The sequence below is a fragment of the Pipistrellus kuhlii genome, unplaced genomic scaffold (genome assembly GCF_014108245.1).
Source record: "Pipistrellus kuhlii isolate mPipKuh1 unplaced genomic scaffold, mPipKuh1.p scaffold_m20_p_12, whole genome shotgun sequence".
NCBI lineage: Eukaryota > Metazoa > Chordata > Mammalia > Chiroptera > Vespertilionidae > Pipistrellus > Pipistrellus kuhlii.
The window spans coordinates 32,164,040-32,191,793 of record NW_023425427.1 but is presented as its reverse complement, the minus strand read 5'-3'; the positions used below and the strand labels follow the sequence as shown (position 1 = coordinate 32,191,793).

Below are 27,754 nucleotides of genomic sequence, written 5' to 3'. Positions count from 1 at the left end.
TTCCTCTCTTGCATGGCTATGTTATTAATCATAAACCAAGTATATGTAAAGAATTAAGTCTTTAAAATGCAAGTTTTCCAAAGGAAAGATTCTACATGATATACTAGAAAATACAGCGTAGGTTTAAACCTCATGCCTGATCTATTTGGATTGTTTTACCAGTGAGGCACCGGCAGAAATGATCCAAAAGTCAGTTTCTTATTCAATCAAGAAACCAGGAACCACCCCTGGAGCCCTCTGAGAAATGGACTGATGCTAGGCACCTGGAGAAACACAAAGCTGGGAGACTGTGATCCGTGCCGTGTGTGAGAAAACACACCCTGGTGATTCTTACTAAAGTGCCGCAGTGAGTGGAGTATTTCCTTACTGCAGTGAGTATGATGGCGTTCACGTGGCCCCTGCGAAGTGCCTGCTATTTTTAGACTGGTGATGACTTTGTCAAAAGCCAGAGTTTTACAGAGAACATGTTAGGTGCACATTGGCTCTCAGCCTTTTCCACCGTTTGCCTTGGAGGGTGTTCTTTTCATGGAGGAAGAAAAAGAGGTTTAAAGAAAATACAAAAATATGTGTGCCCTCATCAAATAGCATTTTAGTTTCCCTCTATCCTATTCTTTAGGTATAAGGGGACCTGCTGTGTTCTTATACACCCATTTCCTCTAGTTATTTCCTTTGCTCTATGTAGGAAATATATCATGTGTGATATGTTAAAAATAAGTTTTCAAAGATGCCATTTCTAAATGTTTATTATATGCTTAAAATGTTATGCTTTACCTTCCTCACTCAGCAGACAATGATGTCTGTCTAGCTAATTTCAAGAATTACAATCCACATATGGTTAGTTTCAAACAGGGTCCTTTTGGAGCTAAAAAGTAAGCCCTTCTTGATGAACATAATCACTTTTATGTGCAGAGCCCATTGCCAGGCACTTGCTGAAATAGAAAGATGTAAAACATGGTGACAGGCTTTCATGTGAGAATACGGAAGTTGACAGTTTCTGCCTTACATTTTTATAATTAATATATATATATATATATATATATATATATATATATATATATATTCTTATTGATTTCAGAGAGAAAGGGAGAGGGGGGCGGGAGACAAACATCAATGATAAGAGAGAATCACTGATCAGTTGCCTCCTGCATGCTCCACTTTGGGGATTGAGCCCACAACCCAGGATGTGGCCTGACTGGGAATCATACCAGTGACCTCTTGGTTCATGGGTCAATGGTTAATCACTGAGCCACACCAGCCTGGCATTCTATTTAATCTTAATTTCTTTACTTATCTCCTCCTAGACTAGGAACAAAGCATTCACAAACCCACACCTTGGGCCAGCTAGTTTTCCTTCCCTATTGAATTACTCCCATCAGCATACAAGCTCATCGAAGTATCGTCCATATTTGGGAAGAAAAATAAGAGAGAGAAAAGGACCTTCTTTGAACTTACCTTTTCCTCTAGTTAGTGCTCCATTTCACTGCCCTCCTTAGAGCAAAACTTCCTCTAGAACTGTCTGTTCTCATAGTCTTCTCTCCCATGTTCTCCTGAATGTAGTAAGGCTGTGTTTCTCACTTCCTCACCAAAGTGGCTACTCATCCACTTTAATGTCCGGGTAATCAAACATCTCTTGCAGCAGCCAATGGTCAATTCTAGTCCTCATCTCATTTGATCCATCAACATTATTTGACTCTTTTCATTTAAGTGCTTTCTTTAACTGGCTTCCAAGACACCATTCACCCTTAGTTTTCCTCCTACCTCATAGGCTGCTCTATCTTACTCTCTCCTTTGTGGGTCCTCCTCATCCACTAGAGCTCTAAACACTAGAGGGTCCCAGGGCTCAATCCCTGGGCCTTTCTTCTTCACCTACACTCCCTTCCTTGGGGAGGGAGGAGGATCTCATCATATTGCCTCCAATATGCACTGAATAACATCTATGCACTGAACTTTCCAGTTCTTTTTTCCAGCAGTGACATCTCCCCTCAATGTTAGTCATCATACATCCAATTCCTATGACAATCCACTTGGATGATTCATGAACATCTCAAGCTAAATATGTGCAAAATTAAACTCCTGATTCCTACAAACATGTGTTCCCCATAGTCTTCTTTACCTCAATAAGTTGAAACTCCAGTTTTCTACTTGGTCAGGTTAAAAATTATGGGGTCATCTTTCACTCTTTCTTTTATGGCACATCCCAAATCCATCTGCAAATCTTACTGGTTCTATCTTCAAAATACATCTAGAATTCAACCACTTGTTATCCTACCACATTTCCACCCTGACTGAACCACTGTCATCTTTTGTGAGAATTACTACTGCAGCCTTTTACTAGTAACTGGTCTTCTTGCTTCCACATCACATCCCTACAGTCTATTCTTAAATAGTAGCCAGAGTTTAAAACCACATGTCACCTCTTCGCTAGAATACTCCAGTGGCCTCCCAGCTCACCCAAAACAAAAGCCAAGTGCCTGCAATGGCTTACAAAGTCTGGGACCTGCCATCTACCTCCTAACACTTTTCAGGATAAGAAAAGGAGAATGGCTCTCAGCCTTTTCACAAAGAAAAACACTGAAGAGTAGAAACATGGCATTCCCTACATTATATTTTCATGTGGCAATCTTCAGCAAAACCAGAAGAAAACATTGAACTTGGACTTGTTTCTTTTTAGATGGTAAAGTGAGGTAATGGTTATCTTTAAAGAAACTGAAGAAAAATGGACTTAACGGACAAACTTATACTTAACTAAGACTTTAAAGAAAACATTAAACCTCTTGAAAATACTGTTTTTCAAATTACTTAGAAGTGCCCACATAGAATAACTGATGTACTATTTACTAACCGTTAACTTATTAACCCGACCAACCAAAGGACTTCAACTCAAACTTGACAGATAAATGTAACTGGTTATCAGTCAGACGTTGTCACTCTCACAAATAAAAACACTGATATCCTCATCCCCAATCACGGCACCCTGCCACTAGCCTCAGCCCCATTAAGGGCCTAATTTGTCCCCAAAGAGCTCCCCACTTGTGTCAATACTGATAAAATTGAGGAACCTGTGCTCCATGAGATGGCACCTGGGATGTCCACACACAAGTTTCTCTTTCCTCTTCCCTTCCCACCAGCTCTATAAAAATCTCATACAGCTGAAACCGGTTTGGCTCAGTGGATAGAGCGTCAGCTTGCGGACTGAAGGGTCCCGGGTTCAAGTCCGGTCAAGGGCACATCCCCAGTTGGGGGTGTGGAGGAGGCAGCTGGTTGATGTTTCTCTCTCATCGACGTTTCTAACTCTCTATCCCTCTCAATTCCTCTCTGTGTAAAATCAATAAAATATATATTTTTAAAAATCTCATACAATGTAGAGCCCATGATACCATACATGGAAGCCAGAAAGCCACACTGCTTTTAAAAATACTGAGTCTTGGGTTTTCAATTAATTCATGTTCTCGTTCTCCATCAATTCCAAAATAGAGATTTCACTGCAATTCTTCCTATGCCCTCATGTCTGAAGCTTGATCCTCCTGATTAATTATTAGTGAGTTAGAGAGTTACTGGGAGGTTAAATCACATTTTCAGATACATAGATCACCAGAAAAGTTTTAAGGAAATTCTAGGTGTTATTCACCCAGTCTTTCCTTATGAATACTGGAACAACCAATCTTTTCTTTCCTGGACTGTAACCTCTTTCCTTCTGAATCTCTTCCTTTTCTGTCATAAATTCAAATGCCTATTGCTCCTCTTCAAATTCATCTCTGCTCTAATAAATTCTTCTTATCTTTTTGTCTTATTGCCTTCCTCTGAATTTATACCTTTGTCTCAAGAATGCCAGTGCTTCTAAAAACATTCCATTATTCCTGGAGAAAGAAGGTCAGGCAATTCCCCCCTTAAAGTAGGTTTCATTGCTAATTTTCTGAATAAACTTTTTTTAAGGACTCCATCAGACTATTAGGATTCTGACCTTTCAGAATTATGTTTCCTTAAAGAACAAACTTACTTAAAATAATAATGGATTAATTTATTTATTCATCACTTAACTAATAAATACTAACAAATTTTAAAAAAGGCATCATAGCAGATAAAAAGATATGAGATGTGTTCACTATCCTTAAGAAGCTTACAATCCAGATAAACATATATGTAATCAATAAAGTATGAAAGGAAGACCATATGAACATGTTATACAGTATAAATATTCATACTAGTTATGAAATATGACTATTAATAAAGTCAAAATACAATCAATAATATGTACTTCAGTTCACACTTATCAGTTCCCTTAACCTATATATTCCACGTTAATGGAATCCTTTATTTTTAGTATAATAAATGAAGTGTCACTTGCCCAGCTTTCTTAGACTTCAGATTCTCATTCTCTAAGTACTTGCTTTACAAAGAAACCAGTTCTCTATAGAGAATCAAGTTATTGAAATTACCAAGTCATTCACTATTGCCCCGATTTTTACATACTGCCTCGACTGTGTAAGCTTCTCACTTTCCCAGGTCAAAAGATAATGCTTCAATATAAAGAACTTAAAAACAGGTCCTGGGAACACAACAGCCGTAAAAGACCTGTCTGTCTCCACAATGTAAAGGCTGGGGAGAAGGTTAAAACTGAAATTGAGCAATTGTGTATTTCAAAGTGCTTTGGTACATTAAGCAGTCATTTTTCACTTCAAAGCCATTTTATCAGAGTTATTTACATTGCTACTGCATAAACTCTGAGATCGGTTGAATTAAAAAATGTTTTATTATGTTATTTTATTTCTTTTCCCCAAAATATAAATATACCTTCAATTTTAAAATGGAAAATTTTGGAAAACAAGTATTCAATATATGGAAATTCACTTTACCAAAAACATCAGGACTTGGAACCACTTTTAAAGTGCCCCTGTGTTTCATATTGATCCCTCAGAAAACACATTTTTAGTTTCAGAGGAGTCTTTAATCTTATTCCTGTCACTCTGGGTATATAAAAGAGAGAAATGTAATATTAAGAATCTAGGCAAAGCAAAATCATTCCATAACAAAACACCTTAAAGGATACTTATATAAGACTTACACAGCAAAAAACTTCCCAATAGCTCTTAACTGTCTCTGGAGAGCCAGAGACCCCTTGCTGAACACTCATCCTCTCCACCCAGATCCAGGCTGTGTAACCAGACACCTACCGCTCGCTTTGGTTTCCGAGTAAGGAGGGCCATCCTCAAAAGTGAAGATCTGGGATACGCTCTGGCCCAGGTAGGAGGGAGCTGGGTAGTAAGAATGCATCCTGTACTGGGAACTCACAGGGTGGCGGTTCTCAGAGGTTTTCATCTGCTTAAGAAAAAAGAAGGAATGTATTAAGACCAAAGTTGCATTTTATAGTAATTTCAAGAATTGCCTAATTTTGTAAGTTAAGGGCATACCCTGTTAAGCTGGTAGTGTCCTCAACCATGAATAGACCATCCAGTATACTAACCCTGAAAATGCTAGAATTGTGCATTCTGAGGTGCCTTTTCTATCTTGGGGTTCCTGCTAAAGCACCCCTAAAATCCCTTCTCATCATATGATACCCAATTAACAAGTACTAAAGAGAACTGGACAGGAAAAACAGGAGAGCATGGCATTACTATCACAATGACTTCCTGTTTGACCAGCAGCCAGTCATTTAACCTTCTCATATTTCTTCACATATAAAACTGGCAATTCATCTTAGTTAATATACAATGCATATCTCTCTCTATATATAAAAGGCTAATATGCAAAGTGTCCCCTCAGGAGTTTTGCTGTGAGACCAGGAGTTCAATCGCTCGCTATGACGTGTGCTTACCACCAGGGGGCGGCATGGAATGAAGGAAGGCCCCGGCTGGCCCTAATCACCAGCCAAACCTAGGGACCTTACCCATGTAGAAATTTTGTGCACTGGGCCTCTAGTAGAGAATATATATTTCTTAAAATATATTTTATTGATTTTTTTACAGAGAGTAAGGGAAAGGGATAGAGAGTTAGAAACATCAATGAGAGAGAGACATCAATCAGCTGCCTCCTGCACACGCCCTACTGGAGATGTGCCCATAACCAAGGTACACGCACTTGATGAGAATCGAACCTGGGACCTTTCAGTCCGAAGGCCGACGCTCTATCCGCTGAGCCAAACCGGTCAGGGCAAGAATATTTTTCAAAAACATGAAAATAGGGTGAAAGTAAGCTATTGTCACTAGCATGATTCTATGCTGAATATCATCACTCAGCATCCATTCCCACCCCCTTCTGTGCTTTTCCCTGTAACAAGGAACAAAAGTATGATATGTTTCCCAGACTCTCCTGTCACCAGGGTTCTGAGGTGATTTGGATTCTACTAACAAGACATGGAGTGAGATCTGGAAGACAGAATGAAAGGCAAAAGGAGCACATACTTCCTCCAGCAGCAGTGAGCAGCTGGCACTCGGCACTCATGCCTTTTTCCTGGCAATCAGACCTTGCCTTTGGGGGCATGGGGCAGCTTTTATATAAAGAACAGTCCACACAGCTTCTTGGCCTCTCATTCAAAGCTAAGGAAACGGGACCCGCAGGCTTAGAAGAGCACCCCACTTCCACTTTCCTGGTTCTACCTGGCCACTCTGCGAACACCTAGAATTATTGTTTCCTACACACACCCTGGTATAGACATTAAATGCATGACCCTGACTTCACAGCAAGAACATCTAGACTTTGATTATTTATAGTTTCAAAAACACTAAATTCAGATGATATTAACTTTATTTAAAAAAGTCAATCTAGCCAAGACCGGTTTGGCTCAATGGATAGAGCGTTGGCTTGGGGACTGAAGGATCCCGGGTTCGATTCCAGTCAAGGGCATGTGCCTTGGTTGCGGGCATATCCCCAGTAGGGGGTGTGCAAGAGGCAGCTGATCGATGACTCTCTCTCATCGATGTTTCTAACTCTCTATCTCTCTCCCTTCCTCTCTGTACAAAATCAATTAAAAAAAATACATAAATAAATAAATAAATAAATAAAAAAGTCAATCTAGCCGAAACCTGTTTGGCTCAATGGATAGAGCGTCGGCCTGGGGACTGAAAGGTCCCAGGTTCGATTCCGGTCAAGGGCATGTACTTGGTTGCGGGCACATCCCCAGTACGGGGTGTGCAAGAGGCAGCTGATCGATGATTCTCTCTCATCGATGTTTCTGACTCTCTAACCCTCTCTCTTCCTCTCTGTAAAAAATCAATATATATATTTTTTAAAAAAGTCAATCTAAGGAATGTGCTGGATAAACCAAGTCTGTTCAAGAATTAAGGAATAATTTTGAAATGTTTTTCAAATCAAATCTCTAGAAGCTACTTATTTGATTTAGAAAAATTTTATCCTGGAAGGGTAAAATTAGGTCCTAGGCTTCCTCAAGATTTTCTATGAACATCCAAATTTTGGCAATTCCCCCAGTAATATAGGCCAAAGTAAACTTTGAATATTATGGCAGTGTTTGGTGGAAAGGCCTAAGTCCTTGATTTCTGTGTGCTAATTTGAGAAGCTCAAGGAGTTCATTTCTGCCCCTCCCAACTGTTCCCCCAGCATAAATGTATGCTTGATGTGTAGATTATTTCTTGCAAAAGAAAGAAGACTCCGTTCCACTTAATTATTACCTTTCAAGAGAAGTATATCTGGCCTAGTTCCTTTTATCCTTTCTATTTTTTTTTCTATAGCATATAAAAATGGTATCTCTTTCAGTTTAATCATCCAATTTTCATTTTCTACCATTATATAATTTTTTACTAAATAAGAGGGCATGCAGCAATGCTCGGAAATAGCCAAAAGGGAGAACTGGTTGCCTTTAGTGAGTGGGCCCAAGTCAGGAGAGCCATCAGGGAACTGTGAAATCATTAAAGAGGGACTATCAATGGTGCTTTCTGCACTGACCCAGTTATCCGTTAGACTAGTACTCCCTGTTGCTCTCTGAGTGTGTATGAGAACGGCCTGGGATCCTGTTAAAAAGTAGACTGATTCAGTAAGTCTGGGTAGAGCCTCAGAGTCTAACTCACTCTCGGGAGAAGCTGATTCTGCTGGCTCAAAACCTCGCTCTGGCCCTGGCTGGTATGGCTCAGTTGGTTGGGCATCATCTTGTGCACCAAAAGATTGCCAGTTTCAGACTTGATCCCCTGTAGGGGGTGTGTAGAAGGCAGCAATCAATTTTTCATTCTCATCCTGATGGTTCTCTCTCTCCCTCTCCCTTCTCTAAGTCAATAAAAATATTTTAAAAAGTAAAAATAAATAAAATCTCACTCTGGTGACAAGGTACTAGAATAAACAATCCTTTCTCTCACACTGAACACCATTAGGGGCCTATGACCACAGGAGAACTTTCTAAAAAATTCTTTTGACCAACTGTTTACAACTTTCCACCCAAACTAAGAAAAGGCAGAAAGGATGCTACTTTAAATTTCCCATTAGCTTTCTTTTTATACATGAGATTCCCCAGAACTAAGATTATTTTTCAGAGGTCCACAACCATCTAGAATGGCTACAGTGGTAATAACATGCTCAAACACACTTTTTGTGAGAGAAACATTTCTGCATCTATAGCCTTCCCTCAAGTCAACACAGTCTTAAGTGATGAACATTTATTAGAGCAAGAGCCAACTATTAAGTAAAAAGTGTCCTGACATAAATAATGGCGTGCCCCCCCCCTCCCCCCCCGGGGTGCTGAGTTGGTTACATCTTCCTCCGCTGGGGCACAACCCTCAAGTCAGTTCGTCAAGGAAAATGTTTTAAACTTTCCACAGGTCCAAGAAAACTGACAGGATTTGAGCCTATAGGCTCAGCAAAATCCTGGAATTCCCCCTTTTACTATGAATTTTGTATAAAACCTCTTTTCAAAATACTTGGAAAATGTTGACTGTGAGTTGAGAACAGAGGTCAGCAAACTTTTTTGGTAAATGGCCAAACAGTAAATAGTTTAGGTTTTGTAAGCCACAGGGTCTCTAGACAATCAGTAAATGAATGGGTGTGGCTGTGTTACAATAAAACTTTACTTACAGAAATGGACCCTGGTTCTCCACCTTCACTCCCACTAGATTAAGGGAAGAGAGAACTTGGTCTGGGATTTGGCCTGGGCTCTGCGTTATTTCAAAGCTCCTTAGATAATTCTAATTGAAACCAAGACTGAGAACCAGTTAGAGTTATCTATACCTAGACTTACCTTCATATTTCCCACACCCCAATAAGTATGAAACCCCAGTGTCAACTCAAAATGCGAAAGGTTAACTCTACAAACAGACTGGACAACTGCTGCCAAGACCAATGTGTGTATTATTTGAAAAGGGATTCAGATAAACTGAAGGTTTTTTTCTTTCCTTTTACTGAAAGCTCACTGCAAAATAAACACAATATCAAATCCATGTGTGTTTATTTTCCGCTTTAATTCCATTTCTGTTTTTAGAAAGCATCAGATGACAAGAATCATTTGGAAATAGGAACTGAGTTATTTGAACTCAAACATTCAACTTTCCCAATGAATCCCCAAGATCATTGAGCTATAAAAGACTACTATAAAAAAAAAAAAGAGAGAGAGAGAGATACAAAGGGTCAGACTCCATCTGTGGTTATCAAAATGTGAACTTACAGAGACCATCAATCACTTCAGCTGCTTACAACTGGAAGAATAATCTACAAATAACCATCCATGTGACAACTTAGACATAAGAAAGAAGTATGGTTCCATGTATTTCTCAGTGCATGTGTAAACCTCTGAAACATGGAGTTGAAACTGAACTGTGATTCACCCAGAAAGCCAGAAAGAGGTGTAGCCAAATGTAACTTAAAACTCTAAGTCACTTCTTGTTCCCAGCTTAAAAAACAATTACAGCCTGCTACTTTTAAATTAGACAAAATGGGTAAATAAGGAAACCTTTGAAGTCTGTTGTTTTACTTTAAACCAGAAGTACTCAATGAAGGGCAGGTTGTTCTCCCCACTGCCTCTCCCCAAAAGAGGACATTTAGCAAAGCCAGGAGACACCACTGATTATCACAACTGGCTGGGGGTGAGGAGGTGCTACTGGCTTGTAGTGAGCAGATACTAAAGATGCTGCTAACCATCCTACAATGCACAGGACTGCCCCCACAACAAATTATCCAGCCCAGTATCTCAATAGTGCCAAGATTGAAAAACTTGCTTTAAACTAACCTAACACTACTAACTCATTGTGCTCAGCCCTTCATCTCCACTAAGAAGCAAAGTTCTACCGAGAGCTATAGGTGCTCATAAATTAAAGGAATTGTTCATTTCTGCTAAAGGATATGATTTTTTTTCCATTATGTAATGCTGCCTTGTTCTTATCTAATTTTTTTTATTCCTTTAAATTAAACAAAGTGAACCTAAAATGCCAGGATTCCAGTGATTTATCACTCCTATTATTATTAACATGTGGTAGCTGGCAAACAAGAGGCATGCTTTACATTCTTATTACCCATCCCAAGGCTCTGAACCAGAATATGACCTATGAATGGGAGCTGGGCTAGTGTGGAACATGCGCAGTGTTAGTGTGAACCCTAAAGGAAAAACTAGGTGCTTTGGATTTTATTTTATTAAACTATTGAGAACATAAAGCATAAGAAAGAAATCTGAACCACTGGTTTCCTTTCATATACTTTATAGTAACAATAAAATCCCAGCAAAACATAAAAATGTTAGAACTCACTTATTTTTTTAAAAATTCCTAAGTCTCGGATCCAAGATGGCTGCGCCCAGGAGAACACCTAACCGCAGCCGCACACAACAATTTCAATAAAATACAACTAAAATATAAAACGGACATTGCCCAGAACTACAGGAAGGTTGACTGACTGGAAATTCTACAGCGAGAAGCAAGGAGAAAACCAGAAGGAGGCGCAGAGGAGCTGGAAAAGCCCAAGGTATGGAGACGCAGCGCGCGGAGAGGACGGAGCCTGAGAGGAGGGAGGCCGAGTGCCTGGCGGGCGTTCCCCAGCGGAAAGGAGATAAAACTCCGACTGTGCTGGGCCCCCGACTGCTCTGAACCCCAGTTCTAGGCCAGACCCCGGGGACTCAGGCTCAGCCATAGGGAGCCGGGCTGTAAGGCGGAACCCCAGGGAGCGGCGAAAGGAGGTCCCGGCGGTGCGCACACTGCGCACAGAGAAAGGACGGTCGGCTGTGCCGCGGGATTGCCCTGACGGGAAGGAGACTGGGGCTCCAGACTGCTCTGAACGCCACCTCCAACTCCACTTCCAACTGAACTGAACCCCAATACCGGCTCATTGTGGGAGAGCATAGACAGTTTGGCAGCAGGCGAAAATCGAGGGCACCTTTCTCTCAGAGGTGCAGGCAGCGAGCACTGAAGGACCCGCATAGGGCGGGGCTGACGGAAGCCAAAGCTGCAGGCTCCACCCTGAAACCCCGCCCCATCTGTAACTGCGAAATGCGACAACAAAATAGATCACAAACGAAAGAAATGGAGGACAAAAAGCGTCTGGATATAGAGTTCAAATCTACGCTTATAAGGTTTTTCAAGAATTTCCTAGAAAAGATGGATAAGGCCTATGAGGATATGAAAAGAGATCAACTAGAATTAATAAGGAGTCAACAAGAAATGATAAGGGATCAACAAGAAATAAAGAATACATTGTCTGAAATAAAAAATATTTTACAGAGTCCTAAAAACAGAAGGGAAGATCGCAAGAATCAAGTCAAAGATGTATAACATAAAGAGCCAGAAGACACTCCTCCACAGAAGCTAGAAGGCAAGAGAATCCAGAAAATTGAAGATAATGTAAGAAACCTCTGGGACAACTTCAAGCGAACCAACATCAGAATTATGGGGGTCCCAGAAGATGAGAGAGAGCAAGATATCAAAAACATACTGAAAGAAATAGTGACAGGAAACTTCCCCCACCTGGTGAAAGAATTAGACTTACAAGTCCAGGAAGCGCACAGAACTCCAAACAAAAGGAATCCAAAGAGGACCACACCGAGACACATCATTATTAAAATTCCAAGAGCAAAAGACAAAGAGAGAATATTAAAAGAAGCAAGAGCAAAGAAGGTAGTAACCTATAAAGGAGCACCTATACGATTGTCAGCTGACTTCTCAACAGAAACCATGCAGGCCAGAAGGGAATGGCAAGAAATATTCAAGGTGATGAATAGCAAGAACCTACAGCCAAAAATAATCTACCCAGCAAAGCTATCACTCAGAATTGAAGGTCAGATAAAGCGCTTCACTAATAAAAAAAAGCTAAAGGAGTTCATCACTGCCAAACCAGAATTATATGAATTGCTGAAGGGGGTTCTTTCAGAAGAGAAAGTAAACAAAGATAAAAATTATGAACAACAAATATGTAACTATCAACAAGTGAATCTAAAAACCAAGGAAATTAAAAAAATCTGATGAACAATATTAACTGTTGAATATAATAGAATCAGAGGTATGGAAGGGGAGTGAACTGACGATTCTTGGGGAAAAGGGGAGAGGGGGGCGTGGGAAGAGACTGAACATAAACTGTGCACCTATGGATGAGGACAATGGGGAGAGGGGAAAGGGCAAAGGGTGGGGTGGGAACCTGGTGGACGAGAGCAATGGTGGGGGGGGGGGAGGAACATTTGTAATAATATGAACAATAAAAACTTATTAAAAAAATAAAAAATAAAATAAAAATAAAAATTCCTAAATACCACTCATTGGTTATCTGTTAACACTTCAGATAGGAAGAGTCTGGTCTTACACAAAACTGAGCACTCGGTCCAGGTAACAGGAAAGAGATCATGAAAACCAACTTGCTGTCTGGCTGTTTTAAAAAGCATGGCTCAGCAGCACAGAATTAGGTGGGGAAAGAGAATGGTCTCCTGAGAAGAGTGAATATATGGATAAAGCTCCTAATTCCAAACTCTGATGCTTAAACAAATAGTGTAAAGATTCTCTTGGCACTGGCATGTGGCTTACAGTCTTTTAAACTGCAAAAGCTACATGTGGGATGAACCTTTGGTTTTATGAACAAAAACCTGTTTATATTAAAAAAAATAAAGAGGGCTTGTCACATGCTGTGGAATCCTACATCTCCTGCTAAGAATAAAGACTGGGGCTCACTTTTGCCCTCATTAAAGGAGTTCTTTAGTTTTAGTAGAAGCTTCTTTCAAACCATCTTAAAGGGACGCCTGTTCCCACCTCGCCTAACTACCTCTGAGAGCTGTCCTAGTCCATACACCCCACCTATGCAAGTTCTTTACCTAAAAAGCAAGTGCCTGTTCACCTCCTGTACTATGTACCTCATCCATCCTCTAGGCTCCACATATCACACAGCTGGGGAGAATTAATTTTATATACAGGCTAAAGTGATTGTTGCTCACATTTCAGAGATTACTGAAAGAGTAACAGGGCAAGTGGTGAGTAATGTGACACAGCAGATTCCCTTCAGCTAGTCTGTCCCTCCCTTCTTCCTGTCCCTCTGGTCCTCTGGGTGCTTGTTTTTTCTCTCCTGATTTCATCCACTTCCTCGACTGCCCTCATCTTACTTTCTGTTAAGTGTTTATATTATGCAATGCCCTCCACTCCCCTCCCAAGAGCGAGGAGGGGAAAAAAGGAGAGAGGGAGACTGGTCTTGTGAGGATTCTGGACCCTGGAAGGGATTCCTGCAAAGCCTGGGCGGCTGCCTTCAATGAGCAAAAGAAGGCGGCGCTGGGTTTGAGGGTCAGCACTTAGAGGCTAAAGAACTAAGAGCTGTTGGTCCAGAAATGGGAGGGCTCTTCGTCCCCAGAAAGGAGGTTGGAGGGGAGAAAGGAGAGAGATGACAGGAGAAATAGAATACTCATGCAATATGGCAGACAGGAAAATCATTTGAGAAATTATACATCTCAGATGCTCTCAGCTGTAAACCTCATGCTTCCCAAAGCTTCAGAACATCTGTGACACTGTGCCAAAATGAAACAGCACTTTGTATGGGTAGGCTTTTCAGAAAGAATAAAAGGAAAGGAGCTCAACTCCAGGCTTGCATTAATACCAGAGTAAATTTTTAAAACATCAAAACAAACCCTATAAGATATACCAAGAAAAAAATAAGGAAGGCATTTAGAACTACAGAACCAACACTGACTGTTAAAACATAAACCAAGCCCCCTCTCCAATTCCCAGAAATATAGGACTGAGCATGGAACAGGGACTCAGACCACTCTTGTATGAGCTCTAAGGAATGAAACCCCCATGTGATATTAGGGTTACACTTGTATGCATTAGTGGTCCATTCTGTTTGTTCTATTTCCACATTTTAAAAAACCCAAATTAGTTTTCAAACTTGTATCACTCAGTTGGTGGTTTTCACCATCTGTGTTAGTTGTACTGACAGAACGAAGTTTACTCCTGCGGATGGTGTTGTCCAAAAATGCAGCATTGTGACCACTGAGTGGGCTCCAAAATAACTCACTGGGTGGTAATCAGAATTAAAAAACAAACCAACAGTATAGCAACAAAATGAAAACAAATCAGAACACTCCATCATATGTGGAAGAGCTGTTTTATAAACTTCATTTTGTCCTTATATGTACATATAAATATATACTGCATCACAATATAAAACATTTTTTACTATGGGTCTCAGTCTAAAATGTTTGCAAGACTGAGATATATAAATCAATTCAATGGAAGCAAGGACCTTTAAAAATAGGAAAAAGATAGTCTTAAAAAAAAAGAAAGATGGTTTTTCTGGAAACTGGAAGGTTTTGCTGCGCTCACAAAAGAAATGAAGGTGGTCCATGTAGAGACAGCCTCTGGCAGGCACTAGCCCAGCACCTTCCTCATTATCCCAAATCTATGCAAGATTTGCCAGCTCCTAGGCCAGAAACTTATATTTGTCTCATTCACAAATCTAAGGCACAAACCTAACTAAAGTCATATACAGAGCCAGGAAGAAACGCAAATACTGTATTTTTATAATGAGCTGGTGGACAAAGAAATGGCAAAGATTGTATTTTTAATATTTGTTTAATAATTATTAGGACATAGGCCTCTCTAGTCTCTTTAATATGTCGAATTTCTAAGAGCATTATAGAACATCTCTTAAGACAGGCGGAGGGGGGGGCTTGTAACAGTGACATTCTTAACATAACTTTGCTGGAAAAGTATTGGTTTATTGACTATGGGACTAATGGAATTTTAGAGGAAGAAAATGAGCATGTATTGAGAGATACTCTAGAGACTTGTCATCTCATGGAGTCATCATAATGTAATCACCATCAACATGGAAATAAACTGCTCAGTGATAAAGTAACGTGGTTCTGCAGAGAGGAGGCAGAATTCACAGCAACTGGACCCCAGAAGCTTCTCTTTTCTAAACAAGCCACCTGTCCCTGTTTTTAACTAGATATCTGCTTGTTATAAAGATCTAATCACTGCCTTCGGCTTTTAACAATTCCTCATATTTTAAAACAAGCATTTTTTTTGTGGGGGGGTAATCTGAAAATGAGAAGAAAATATGCCTATAATCACACATTCAGGAACTTTGATTTTAGGACTGGCAGTAACAGAGGCATGCATATCTGTTCCCATTTTGATGGACAAACTTAATTAACCTTTGCTACTCTGTTCCAACCTACTGTTTTAGACAAAACTAGTGACCCACAAACAATATGTTACCACCAGAATCTCAATGGCTGCGACACCAAGAGATATAGCTCCATCAGCAGTATCAGGAAATAAGCCAGTTGGGTTAGCTGCTCTAAGAAATATGGATTATATTCGCGTCACACATGATCTGTCAGAAACATTAGGATACTTTTAGCATAAATCAGCAATGTGAAGGGTATCTTATGAGTGCTGAACATGATAGACTGCCTGGAGGGCAAGGTGAGATCGTCTGGACCACCCTCTACCAATAGAACATAGCAAAGTCACACCCATGACTATTGCTGGTAAGTGTGAACACACATACACACTCACAGTATTTTATCTGAACTGGCATTAAAAATCCAAATGCAAGTTGGTGATCACTGATGGGCATCCCAACTTGCAGTGGGCCAGTGGCATGGAAAGACCCTTCCCACTCCAAAACCAGGATGGAGAGAATCCATTTTAAGTAACCAAAATGACACAACATAGAAAAAAAAAATCTGTTTTCCTAAATTACACAGAAGTGTGTGTGTGTGTGTGTGTGTGTGCGCGCGTGCGCGCGCGCGTGCTCGCATGTATAGGCACAGAACCATGCTAAAGAGCCTTATGTTTAGTAATTTAAATTTGATTAATACTATCAAGACATAGAATTCCATTCCCTCTACTATGTCAAGCCTCTGAAACATTATACATGTGACATCTTGTAAAATATTATGAGATATAAGAAAATACCTCTCAAGGCTTCACATGAGGAAATGTTTTTAGAAGACAGAGATATAATGGGAATGAATGTGCCTCTACAATTAGGCAAACCTGGTTCCAACTACAGCTCCCCCACTTCCAGCTGTGTACATAGTTACTTCATCCCCCTGAGCATCTGTTTCCTCAGCCACAAAAGGGGTAACAATCTCTGACAGGGGTGTGGTTAATGGTTCAGTACAATGTGATATATGAAGTGACCAGTACCATAAGGTTGTTCAACAACTGGCCTGTCCACCTTCCCCGCTCAGTCCCCTCAGGGGCCTCCCATGGTGGGAGCATCCTGGAGGGGGTGTTGGTCACCCCCGAGGGCCATGCTTTTGGGTTTGCTACCAAGTAACTCTGAACCCTTTCACAGGTATGACAGGGCTCTCGTAATAAAGACAGAGACCGAAAAACCTGCCCACTGCATACTTGAGGACCTAAACATTTTAAGGACCTAAACATTTTATTTAATATTTGAAAGAAAAATTCAGTCTCTGAAAATTTTCTACTTTTCAATAATTTTAAAAAGTTGAAAAACCAATTTAAGGTCATACACTGCCACTATCAAACACAGAGATGGGAAGAGAGAACATCCCTTCACGTTTCTGGTTTTCTACATGTACTTGAGACACAGAATTAATGCGTGTGCTTTCCTTCTCCCACTATTGGCTGGTAAGAACTGGGAATTGCCAAAAAAGAATGTATATGAGAGGTAATGTGATAAAAATGGTTTGAGAAATAAAATGAGGACTTATCCTTTTCTTGTTTCTCAATCTTCTTAAGAACCCCCCTCTCAGGAGGTTATGTATCTCTCCTATGGTATTCCTAACAAGGTAAAAAAATAAATGCAAATCAGCTTCTATTAAGCGTTGCCTTGATTCTGGCCTTTATTCAACTAATGAAGGACATGTAACAGGCCACATAAGTATGAACTCTCAAGAAATTTGATAATCTCTCATCCACATACTAAAACATTCTGATAAGTAACTGGTTTTATATCATATTCTCATTTATGTAACAGGGGGGGAAGTGAAATGGAAAACACAACTAGATAAGATTTTGGCACCGGACCAAGCAAATTGAATCTGAAAGTTTTCAAAACCATGATCTAATATCTAATTTTCAAGAAGATTACAGAATCCCCCAATGATTGTATAATTTACCAACCTGATGCTATTGTGTCAGGTCAAGTGTAACAAAAAAATAAATCTCACAACAAACTGATAATGCATTTCTTTTCCTCTCCAACGGAATTGTGGAGCAGTCCCTAGAGAAAATCAGCCCTTTCAAAGGTTTTCCGCTCAGTCCAGTTCAAACTGAACTCCTATAAGAATGGGAATTAACCTGTAGAGCAGCCCATTTTTTACTGTAGTCCCCCCAGGTTCCCAAGAATCTGGGTTTCCTGGGTGCTGCTAGGCCACTACAGCCAGGCTGAGAAGACATCCCTCAGAATATCCAGAGCCCAGCCCTGCCCCAGATCTTCTCTCAGAGTCACAGCTGCAGGCCCACTGCCCAGGTTTCCAGGGGGGCTGGAAACTCTCTCTTTTATAACCCACAGGTTTTTAACCAAATGCTCTGCAAAAATGACCCTAGTGCAGCCCAGCAGGCATGGCTCAGTGGCTGAGTGCCAACCTAAGGACCAGGAGGTCCCGTTCAATTTCCTATCAGGGCACATGCCAGGGTTGCAGGCTTGAACCCTAGCAGGGGGCGTGTAGAAGGTAGCCAATCAATGATTCTCTGAAATCGATGTTTCTCTGTATGTGTGTGTGTGTGTGTGTGTGTGTATATATATATATATTTTTTTAAGTATATTTTATTGAATTTTTTTTTTTACAGAGAAGGGAGAGGGATAGAGAGTCAGAAACATCAATGAGAGAGAAACATCGATCAGCTGCCTACTGCACACCCCCTACGTGGGATGTGCCCGCAACCAATCCATATGCCCCTGACCGGAATCGAACCTGGGGCCCTTCAGTCCACAGACTGACACTCTATCCACTGAGCCAAACCGGTTTCAGCTGTATTTTATTTTTAAATGAGCCTATTGTGCACTGCTGTAGTTAATGGGACATTCCTCACCAACTCTCACCATCTGTCTGAGTTCAGTTTCTAAAATGCCCATGAGTTCCCTCAGCTTTGGTTCCAGAGCAAGAGCCACCAGAAACATCATCATGACAGCACCATGCTTACAAACATCCCTCAAGACAAAATGGAAAGCATGAAGTGATTAAACTTCATGCTTTCCAAAACAAAACAGCAATTCCTTCAGGAAACTATAATAAAAATCAGAGGATGGCTGTCATGATCAAGACAAAACAGCAATTCCTTTGTGAACATAAGTGTAAACTAGGAGCCTGGTACATAGCCTGACCTGTGGGATTGGGCCAAAACCAGCTCTCTGACATCCCTCGAGAGATCCTGGATAGTGAGAGGGCACAGGACAGGCTGAGGAACCCCACAGGTGCATTATTGGGGCCAGAGAGGGACCTGGGAGAGCTACAGGGCATGTCCAGCCTATCTCACTCAGTCCTGATCAGCTGTACCCCAGCAGCAAGCTAACCTACCAGTTGGGGCGTCTACCCCAGTTGGAGCGTCTGCCCCCTGCACGTGACAGTAACTGGTCAACCAGTCAACTGTCTGCCCCTCTCCCCACCCCCCATTGTTAGTGCACATCATAGCGAGCGGTTGAATGGCCTTAATATATCATTAGCATATTTCGCTTTGATTGGTTGAATGAACAACCGGATGACCAGACACTTAGCATAGTAGGCTTTTATTACAGAGGAGAATAGGGGGAAGATTAGAAAGTCAGTTTTGCATTCATTGGGCTGCAAAGCTCTGGAAGGTTTCACACTATGGCAGACCTCACTGCCCACTGGCCAACAGAAGCCCTTCTCCCTGTAAGATTCCAAATATGCTGAAAAGGTCTGAGAGAACTGGGTGTATTATCTCTCCTTAAAAAGTAAGAATCTAATAAGGAGTTATATTTTAACAGAAAAAATTATAGACTTGGCTAAGACTTGACAGGCAATTTATGGGACAGTTCACAGTAAAAGCAATGGAAGCCCCAATCCTGAGGAAGTCTGACACCTACACTGCACTGACATAACTTCCTGTCATCTACTGGGACTTCTCACATTTCTTTAAACAAGATTCTCTAAGACTGGCCTTTGGACTTGGCAAGCCTTGTGTCCTTACTGCACTAGAAGGCAGGACCTAACTAGGGTGCACATGAAGGACTCCCACAGAATTCTGGGCTGGCATGGGGGTAATCAAAGAACTGCCATAAAAAGAAAAGATCAAAGCACTCTGCCTATAAGAAATTAAACTGAGATTAAGTTGACACAATTTCTTTAAAAAGCATACTGAAAATCCAGAAAAACTTTGCTGTTGTCATGGTGACATGGTGACTGATGCAGTGGCTTCTAGGCTTTCCCTGGACTTCAAACAGGTAAAATGTGAAGAAGAAGAAAAAAAAAGAGGGTGAAGTGAGGATACAGAAGTAGTTTTACAAACTTTCATTTTAAATCCTCACCTGAGGTTATGTTTTCTTTTTAATTATTGATTTTAAAGATAGAGGGAGAGAGGGAAAAACATGGATGCAAGAGAAAAACATTAACTGGATGTCTACTGCACAGGCCCTGACCAGGGATTGAACCATAGCCTAAATATGTGCCCTGACCGGGAATCAAACCCACAATCTTTTGGTGTATGGGATGATGTTCCACCCAACTGGAACATGGCCAGGGCTTTACCAACTTTTTATATTGCTAAGTGCCCCCGAAATATAATATATAATTAACAGGATCATATTTTATTTTTTTAAATGTTGAAAGGGTATGGTCTGAATAAAAACAAGTTTTTGAACTGAATAATTTAGCTTTAGGAAAAATCCACTTATCCTATTTTCCTCATTTCTTTGTAACATTTTGCATATATCACAATGAACTGCTAGACACATTCCCAGTAAAAGAAAGAACCAGTATGCACTACTGGTATCTAAACTGAATTAACACACTAAGACTACAAATCAGACCTGGAGATATTTTTAGAGGGAAGAAAAATGATCAATAGTTTTCTGTAAAATGACTACCTAACTAGAAACACGTAAATAAGCAATTATAAAATCATTAGAATTACAAGCATTCAAAAAGTGGCCAGATATAAAATACACATCATAGAAGTAAAACTTGTAACTCTTTCAATCATTAACAGAAATTTATCCTATATAATAAAAGGCTACTATGCAAATAGACCAAACAGCAGAACAACCGATCACTATGCCATGCACTGACCACCAGGGAGCAGATGCTTAAAGCAGGAGCTGCCCCCTGGTGGTCAGTGTGCTCCCCTTGTGGGAAGCCGGGCTCATGGCTGGCGAGTGCAGCAGTGATGGCGGGAGCCTCTCCTGCCTCCATGGCAACACTAAGGATGTCCGACTGCTAAGCCATCAGTTGGACATCCCCTGAGGGCTCCCGGACTGAAAGGGCACAGGCCGAGTTGAACCCCCCTATCCCCCTGCCATCCAAGTGCACAAATTTCGTGCACTGGGCTTCTAATTATCTCAATAATTTCCCCTTTAAGGAAACAAATTATGGTTGTTAGTCCTAATAGGTCAAATCAAATACTATAACTACTTTACCCTTTCTTGAGGAAAGAAATTGCTTTAAATGGTTTAAACTGTTTATGTTCCAATAAACCCTTCTTGTGCCTGCTTGCAAATTTTGTCAATTTTTCTTTCCAGAGGCAAAAAAATAGTCAAGGTTATCTAGCAATAGATAGTGACCAATAACAAGGGAAGCCAGAGCTAGTTTAACCTGTTAAAGACATGAGCAATGGAAGTGGGCGGGCAGCCTAGTGGATCACAAGACTCTTTGTAGAAAGAACACTTTCCCAAGGGTAGGAAGGCCCAGGTTTAGGCCTGGCCTTCCACTAACAGCTGTGTTCCTCAGGCAGGTCACTCAACTCTCTCAGTGCAGAATTACTAGGAAATCTGAAGTGACCAGATGCACCTTATTCTGGGGCCTGATGGTGCAGCTTGGTGGCCTATTTCACCTTAAAAATTGAAGTGGAGCCCAGCTGGTGTAGTTCAGTGGCTGAGCATCAACCCATGAACCAAGTGGTCACTGGTTTTCAATCCCCAGTCAGGGCACATGCCTAGGTTCCCAGCTCAATCTCCAGTAGGGGGCATGCAGGAGGCAGCCCATTGATGATATGTCTCTCTCATATCAATGTTTTTATTTCTCCATGCCTTTCCCTTCTTCTCTCTCTAAAAATCAATAAAAACATAAAAAAAATTGAAGTGGATTTTGCATTCTACCTTCTTCCTAACATAACATTTTTTAAAATTTGGGAACATTTTAAACTAATGACTGTTTCCCTGGGAATGGGAGACCAGTTTAAACCTTGGATTCATATCCTGCTCTCCACTCCATCCTCACCGCTGGACCCTCCTGTGAAGTTCCCAGGACACAGAAGTGAAGGGGCTATGGCCATTTTCACAAAGCAAATGCTCAAGAACTCACTTCTCCACATTCTTTTAGCTAACAGGATGTTCTGATGCTGAGCCAAGCTAAGAAAAGAGGCGGCTGTGTGAATACCAGGGCCCCTGTCAGCCTGCTGGTTATAGAACTAAAACACCAGGTGCTGGAAGGCCATCCCAGGAATGTTCACAAGGGAGCACCTTCCTCTGCGGTCCAAGCTACAGGTGCTAGGATAGAATTTCCTTCCTGCCTCTAACTCAGTTTCAAAGCCAGGCTACTTTAAACTGTCCCCAACATCCCTTCTTGTTTCCCAGGTAATGAGAGCAGCCTTCCCCGCAAGACCAGCTTTTCATTTCTGTCTGCTTGGTTCAGTGGTAGATTCCCTAGCACAGAGTAGGACTTCCATCCATGTTTATTTAATAAGTGAATGCATTTCAGTGAGGTGCCTGATCATAAAGGGACAAGCATATCATAAGACATTTCAGAATGGGCCCAAAATAGTCACCAAAGGAAGGAACTCACCCGTGTGGCCATCTGACCACACTCTCACTGTGGTCTGAATGTGACTACACTCTGGTGGCACAAGGTTCTGAAAAGCAATCAAGAAGGTGCCTGCCCGCCACGGGGGTAGAAAGGACTTTCAGATACTGCTGAGTCCTCCCATATTTATTTCTACTCACTTGATATGCACCTCTCCCTTGTCAACCTGGTACAACATGTTTATTTAACAGATAATGTTGCCGTGGAGGAGTGCATAAGGCAATAAACAGCTTTTGCAGGCAATTAAATGTAGAAGTGAAATTGAGCCGCTGGTCAGGGGGACCAGCTATTCATCGTGAGTCTGTACCAGTGTCACAAATGTTATTCCTGTTTCCCAACAGGACAGGAATCTGTGATTGGGCCACAGATCTCCACAGGCTGGAGACAGACCTAAAGCGATGAAAGCAGCTTTCAGTGTGCAGGCACACACAAGAGCGAGCCTCAGGATTCTGACCGGGTAGGCTGTTCCAGCAAGGGCACAAGAACGTGTCCTCAGGGGAAACTGGTCTTGCACAGTGGTTGAGACAGTCCTCCAAGTCCAGGCCACGCTGCCATGCAAGAAAGCCGCATCTTCTCCTCGCTACCCCCAAGACAGAACCTTTGTAAGGGATCACCATGGAAACCCAAGACCTCTGCCAGACCCTTCCCAGGTTTCCCAGGTGGAGTAAGAATAAACATTAGTGTGTCAGGCATCACATGCATGAAAGGCTTTGACAAAGTAGAGGGTAAATTAATTTAGGAGATTTCTGACTCTCCTGGAAAGCTCACCATAAGCTGTCTTTCTTTAAGAAAACACCTAAGATTTTTCTTTCTCATCCTTTTTCTCTTAAGCCAGCAGGTTGAGATCTTCCCTACTTTATCCTTAAAGCCTGGAAGCAGCCAGGAAACTCTCCTGGGGAATCTGCAGCATAAACTGTTTTGTTTTGTTTTTTTACCTACAAGAGATGTCTTTCTCCTTTCAGAGTAGAGAGTCTTTAGTAGAAATCAGCCTAGAACCTGCCTCAAATCATAAAATCCAAATGGCACTTTGAAAGATGTGTAGGGGCCCAGCTTTGATACTCATACTACCCCTCAATTTTAACACCAATGTTCTAAGTTCCCTTTCTAAAAAGTATGATTCTAAAAATAAAAGGTATTAAAGCTGACATATTAATATGCAAAAAAAAGCCAGATCCCTAGGAATAGTGAGAGAATACAAAAAGTGGGATGACTTGAATATTAACAACTTCCCAACACCTAAAAAAAGAAAAATAGAGTTGCTCAAAAAAATTCAACTCACATTTTTAAAAAATTGACATAAGAAGGTCAAAGATTTGCCCTAAACACCTAAATGTAAGTTGTATTGTCTCTGAATCCATGCCCAGCTGAGAAAGTTTACATACAGTAAATGCATCCAAAATGAGAACATTTATCATGAAATCATAACAGCTTACGGATAGAGGGGACTTGGAGGTGTTGAGTCCAAGAGCTCATGTTTATACACATTCCCACCATGTGGTAATACCACCTGAAAATGCTTTCAATGGAATGGTCAAAACGGAGGAAAAGGAACAGCTCTGATAAACGCTCATTCCCTGGTAATGAAAATGCTTTGTTTCCCCCCAAATATTAAAAAGCTCTTGACTGCACCCTATTTTTACATTACACACTATTTTAAAAAGTTCAGAGTATGAGAGACTGACCTCTATTCCCAGCTAAAAACCCACATTGGCCCAGCACAGCAGTAACCTAATTCCTTTTCTTACCTTTCTCCCATTTAAGCATACATACAGATTTTGATACTTCTTACTCCCAGGGTAAAATTAATTCATCAGGAAGATTACTGCTATACAGAAGACTGCACCCAACATTTCCTTTGCTGCTCAAAGAAAATGGGGGCAAGGCAGGAGAAGGTGGGGCATAATATAGTAAGCTACTTTTGAATCTGACTATGGCCAAGTGTGTATTTATGCAAAATGACATTAGAAAATGAGAAAAGTAAAATTAAAAGACACACAAATATAAGCATATTTCTTTACAGTTCCTTGAAGCCAAGTATGAGGTTAAATAATCTTATATGTAGAGAGAAAAATTCTTTACATCTTTTGTATAATGTGCATATACATATGAGAAGTGGGGTATATGTGTGGTTTTCACATATCCAGTTCACTCTGGGAAACATCTTACCTGCCACTGGTTTCCTGTCTGACCAGGCACATAAGGTGCTGGGAGGCTCCGAAGGCTGTTCTTCACTGGGGATCCCCCAAGAGGGTTTCCCATGTCCCCAGAAGGGGAATCAGCAGTCAAAGCCATGGGGTACTGTGGGTAGTTGTACAGATTGTTGTAGTATGGAAACAGAGATGGCTGGTAAAAGCTGCTGTAGTAGGTGGATTCTGAAACCAGGTCAGGTGCGTTCTCCATGTGCCCTCTGCTGGTGACAGCAGGAATATCCTGGATGACCATACGTCCATCTAGAAAGAAAAAGAAAAAAGCAACACAGTATTAATCTGAAAGTTCACAAAACTTGACCTTTAAACCTTGGCAATGCATAGCCATCCTCCTCAGATCTCAGAGCTGCAGAAAAAGGCACCTGAACATGCAGTCAAAATAAAGGAGGGTTCCCAGCGTTGACATAATTCTGGTGGTGCAGATGACAGATTCTTGCAGATTACTTTTACTAAGGATACAAAACACATTTTAAGGGTCATTTTAATTAGATAAAGCCTGACCAGTAACTTTTTATCCTAATGTCAACGAAATAGAGATAAAATCTAAATTAACTTGGCTGTCTACACAAAAGTAATTATACTTCATTTTAAACAAGGCAATAAAAAAAAAAAAATCCCAGTGCCCTAATTATGGTGGCCACATAGATATGTCAGAAAGTCAAAGCAAAAAGTTAAAAGTTTAAGCAAACATTGTTTCCTTCACTTCCTTCCACAGCTGATACCCTATCCTTCTGAAGTCTGGACAATGATTTATACCAGGAGTAGGCAAACTTCTTCTGTAAAAGGTCAGTTAGTAACTATTTTAAGCTTTGTGGGCATTCAGTTGTGGAACAGACAGGTTGATGCAACAGATAGTGGGCCTATGGGCTATAGAGTTTGCCAGCTGTGGTCTACACTTTACACTGTGCCAATTCCAATAAACAACTAAAGGGACTCCTATGTCCAAAGAGTTGGTCCAGATGTCTGAAAAGGCTGCAGGGTGTCAGGATGCTCCTACCCAGCAGGAATCTGCAGTCTAAGAGGAAGTATATGATGGGATTACAAATAATAACAAGAATTATCATACAGAAACACCTACAAACTTTCACAAAAATTCAAAGCCTGTAAAAATGGCTTGCAGCCTAGAAAGGAATTACAGAGAACTTCTCAGGAAAAAAAACATGCAAAAAACCCTGCATCAGAAGGGTATTATGCTAAGTTATATTGATATAAGTCCAACAGAGAAGGACAAATATTTATATGTATAATTGAATGAACAAAAGAAGCAATCAAAATAGAAACAGACTCACAGATACAGAGAGCAGACTGACAGCTATCAGAGGGGAGAAGGGTTAGGGCTGGGTGAAAAATGTGAAGGGATTTATCAGTACAAACTGATAAGTTATAGAATAGCCATCGAGGTGTAAATTACAGCATAGGATGTGCAGTCAATAATCGAGATAAATATGGGGCCATGTGGGTACTTGAAGCAGCAGGAATAGCACTCTGTAAAGTACATGATTTTTCTAACCACTTTACTATACATCTGAAACTAATAAAGAATAATACCGAATGTAAACTGTAATTAAAAAAATGAAAACAAATAAAATTAAAAATTTTTAAATAAGGGGAAATAAGAAAAACTGCATCTGAGTTGCACTTTAAAAGAGCAGAAAATAGGTTTAAAAAATGAAAAAAGGGCTGTAGGGACAAAGAAAAGGAAGCAGGAAAGTGCAAGGCAAATCTGGGGTTGATGAACAGGGGGTGAAGAACTCAGTGCAAAAGGGAAGGAGAGGTCCAGTCTGACAGGGAGACTGGTGAAGGTGAGGGAAAGCCTCCGTCCGGTTTTCTGGCTGGCCTCTCGTCACGGTGCGGCAGGAACCACTGAGGATTTCTGAGCAAGGAGTGGAGAGGGAGCAAGCGAGAGCTGTGCTTGGGGTGATTGATCTGATGGCAATTTGTAGGCAAGGGAAGGGAGACCAGAGGCCGGAAGAGCCACTAGGGAGCCACTGCAGTAGTCAGGGAGAGACCTAGAAGACTCAAATATAAGTATAAGAGGCGACCTGGGCCAGGGACCTGAAGGAGACAAAACTCAATACGACGGAGGACAGATGGGACGTCAGAAATGAAGTTGCAGGTCAAAACCGGTTTAGCTCAGTGGATAGAGCATCGGCCTGCCGACTCAAGGGTCCCAGGTTCGATTCCGGTCAAGGGCATGTACCTTGGTTGCAGGCACATCCCCAGTAGGGGGTGTGCAAGAGGCAGCTGATTGATGTCTCTCTGTCATCAATGTTTCTAACTCTCTATCCCTCTCTCCTTCCTCTCTGTAAAAAATCAATAAAATAAAAAAAAGAAAAGAAATTAAGTTGCAGGATAAGGCAAAGAAATGCAAAGCAGATGTAAGGAAGAATGGGAAGCCTGGACGTGGCAGAGGAGAGGGAGGTGTTACGTTCTGTTTAATCAAAGTGCCAGAGGGACACACAGTGGGAGCAATGGGTGAGAGTGAGGAGCTTGACACCTGCACTCAGGGGGAAGGCTGGCTTTCAGGAGCCATCACCGGGTGCCCTGGGGAGAGCAGGAGGGAGCTGTTACAGAAAAGCATGTTCTGAAAGGAGAGCCAAGGCTAAAACCAGGGAGAACTGAGGAGAAACGCAATGTCACAGAGGCCAAAGCTGTACACGGAATTTGGAGGAAGAAAGCTGACCTGTCCACTGCTGCTAAGAGTTCAAGCAAAATTAGTTCTGGAAAAGCCCAACAGAGGGTTAGGTGTTTAGCGTAGAAGGAGCAAGAGGGCGAGGAGCAAGTGAAGAAACAGAGGGATGGTGCTTCTGTCTCACCAGAATGGAAAATGCAGCAAGAGGCACCATGCCTGTTAGCTCACCTTTGTGCCCCTGTGCCTAGCACACTATTGGCCACCAGGTGGTAAATAGTTGCAAGTAGTATCAATAAATGATGTTTTTTCAAGCAGCCTGATGTAAAAATAAATGTGATATAAAAATAGAAGGTCCAGAGACTAATAAGATGTTGTTCATTTTTAATATATAGAGGTTTGGAATATGTAGTCAGGTAGAAGAAGCTAATGGAAAGAAATTCTCAGGACAATCAGTGCACAGCCATCTCTCCAACCTCTGCTATAGCAAATTCCCCAAACAGTAACTAGAGGCATCTCTTCAACATTGGATGTCATCAAAGCTGGTAAGTGAGGCTAAGTGTCACT

General features: G+C 41.2%; 1 protein-coding gene across 5 annotated transcripts in view; it reads right to left on the bottom strand.

Annotated features, from left to right (window-relative positions):
- DMRT1 (doublesex and mab-3 related transcription factor 1) overlaps positions 1-27,754 on the bottom strand; it is a 95,845-nt gene that overhangs the window by 34,677 nt on the left and 33,414 nt on the right. For 4 of the 5 annotated variants that reach the window (XM_036433908.1, XM_036433905.1, XM_036433909.1 and 1 more), the window contains 2 exons: positions 24,518-24,801; positions 5,172-5,316 (listed from right to left, as the gene is read on the bottom strand). In XM_036433908.1, coding sequence (XP_036289801.1) covers positions 5,172-5,316; positions 24,518-24,801 — 429 coding nt within the window. Of the gene's footprint in view, positions 1-5,171; positions 5,320-24,517; positions 24,802-27,754 lie in introns of all 5 variants that reach the window. The other variant, XM_036433904.1, reaches the window with a different exon arrangement.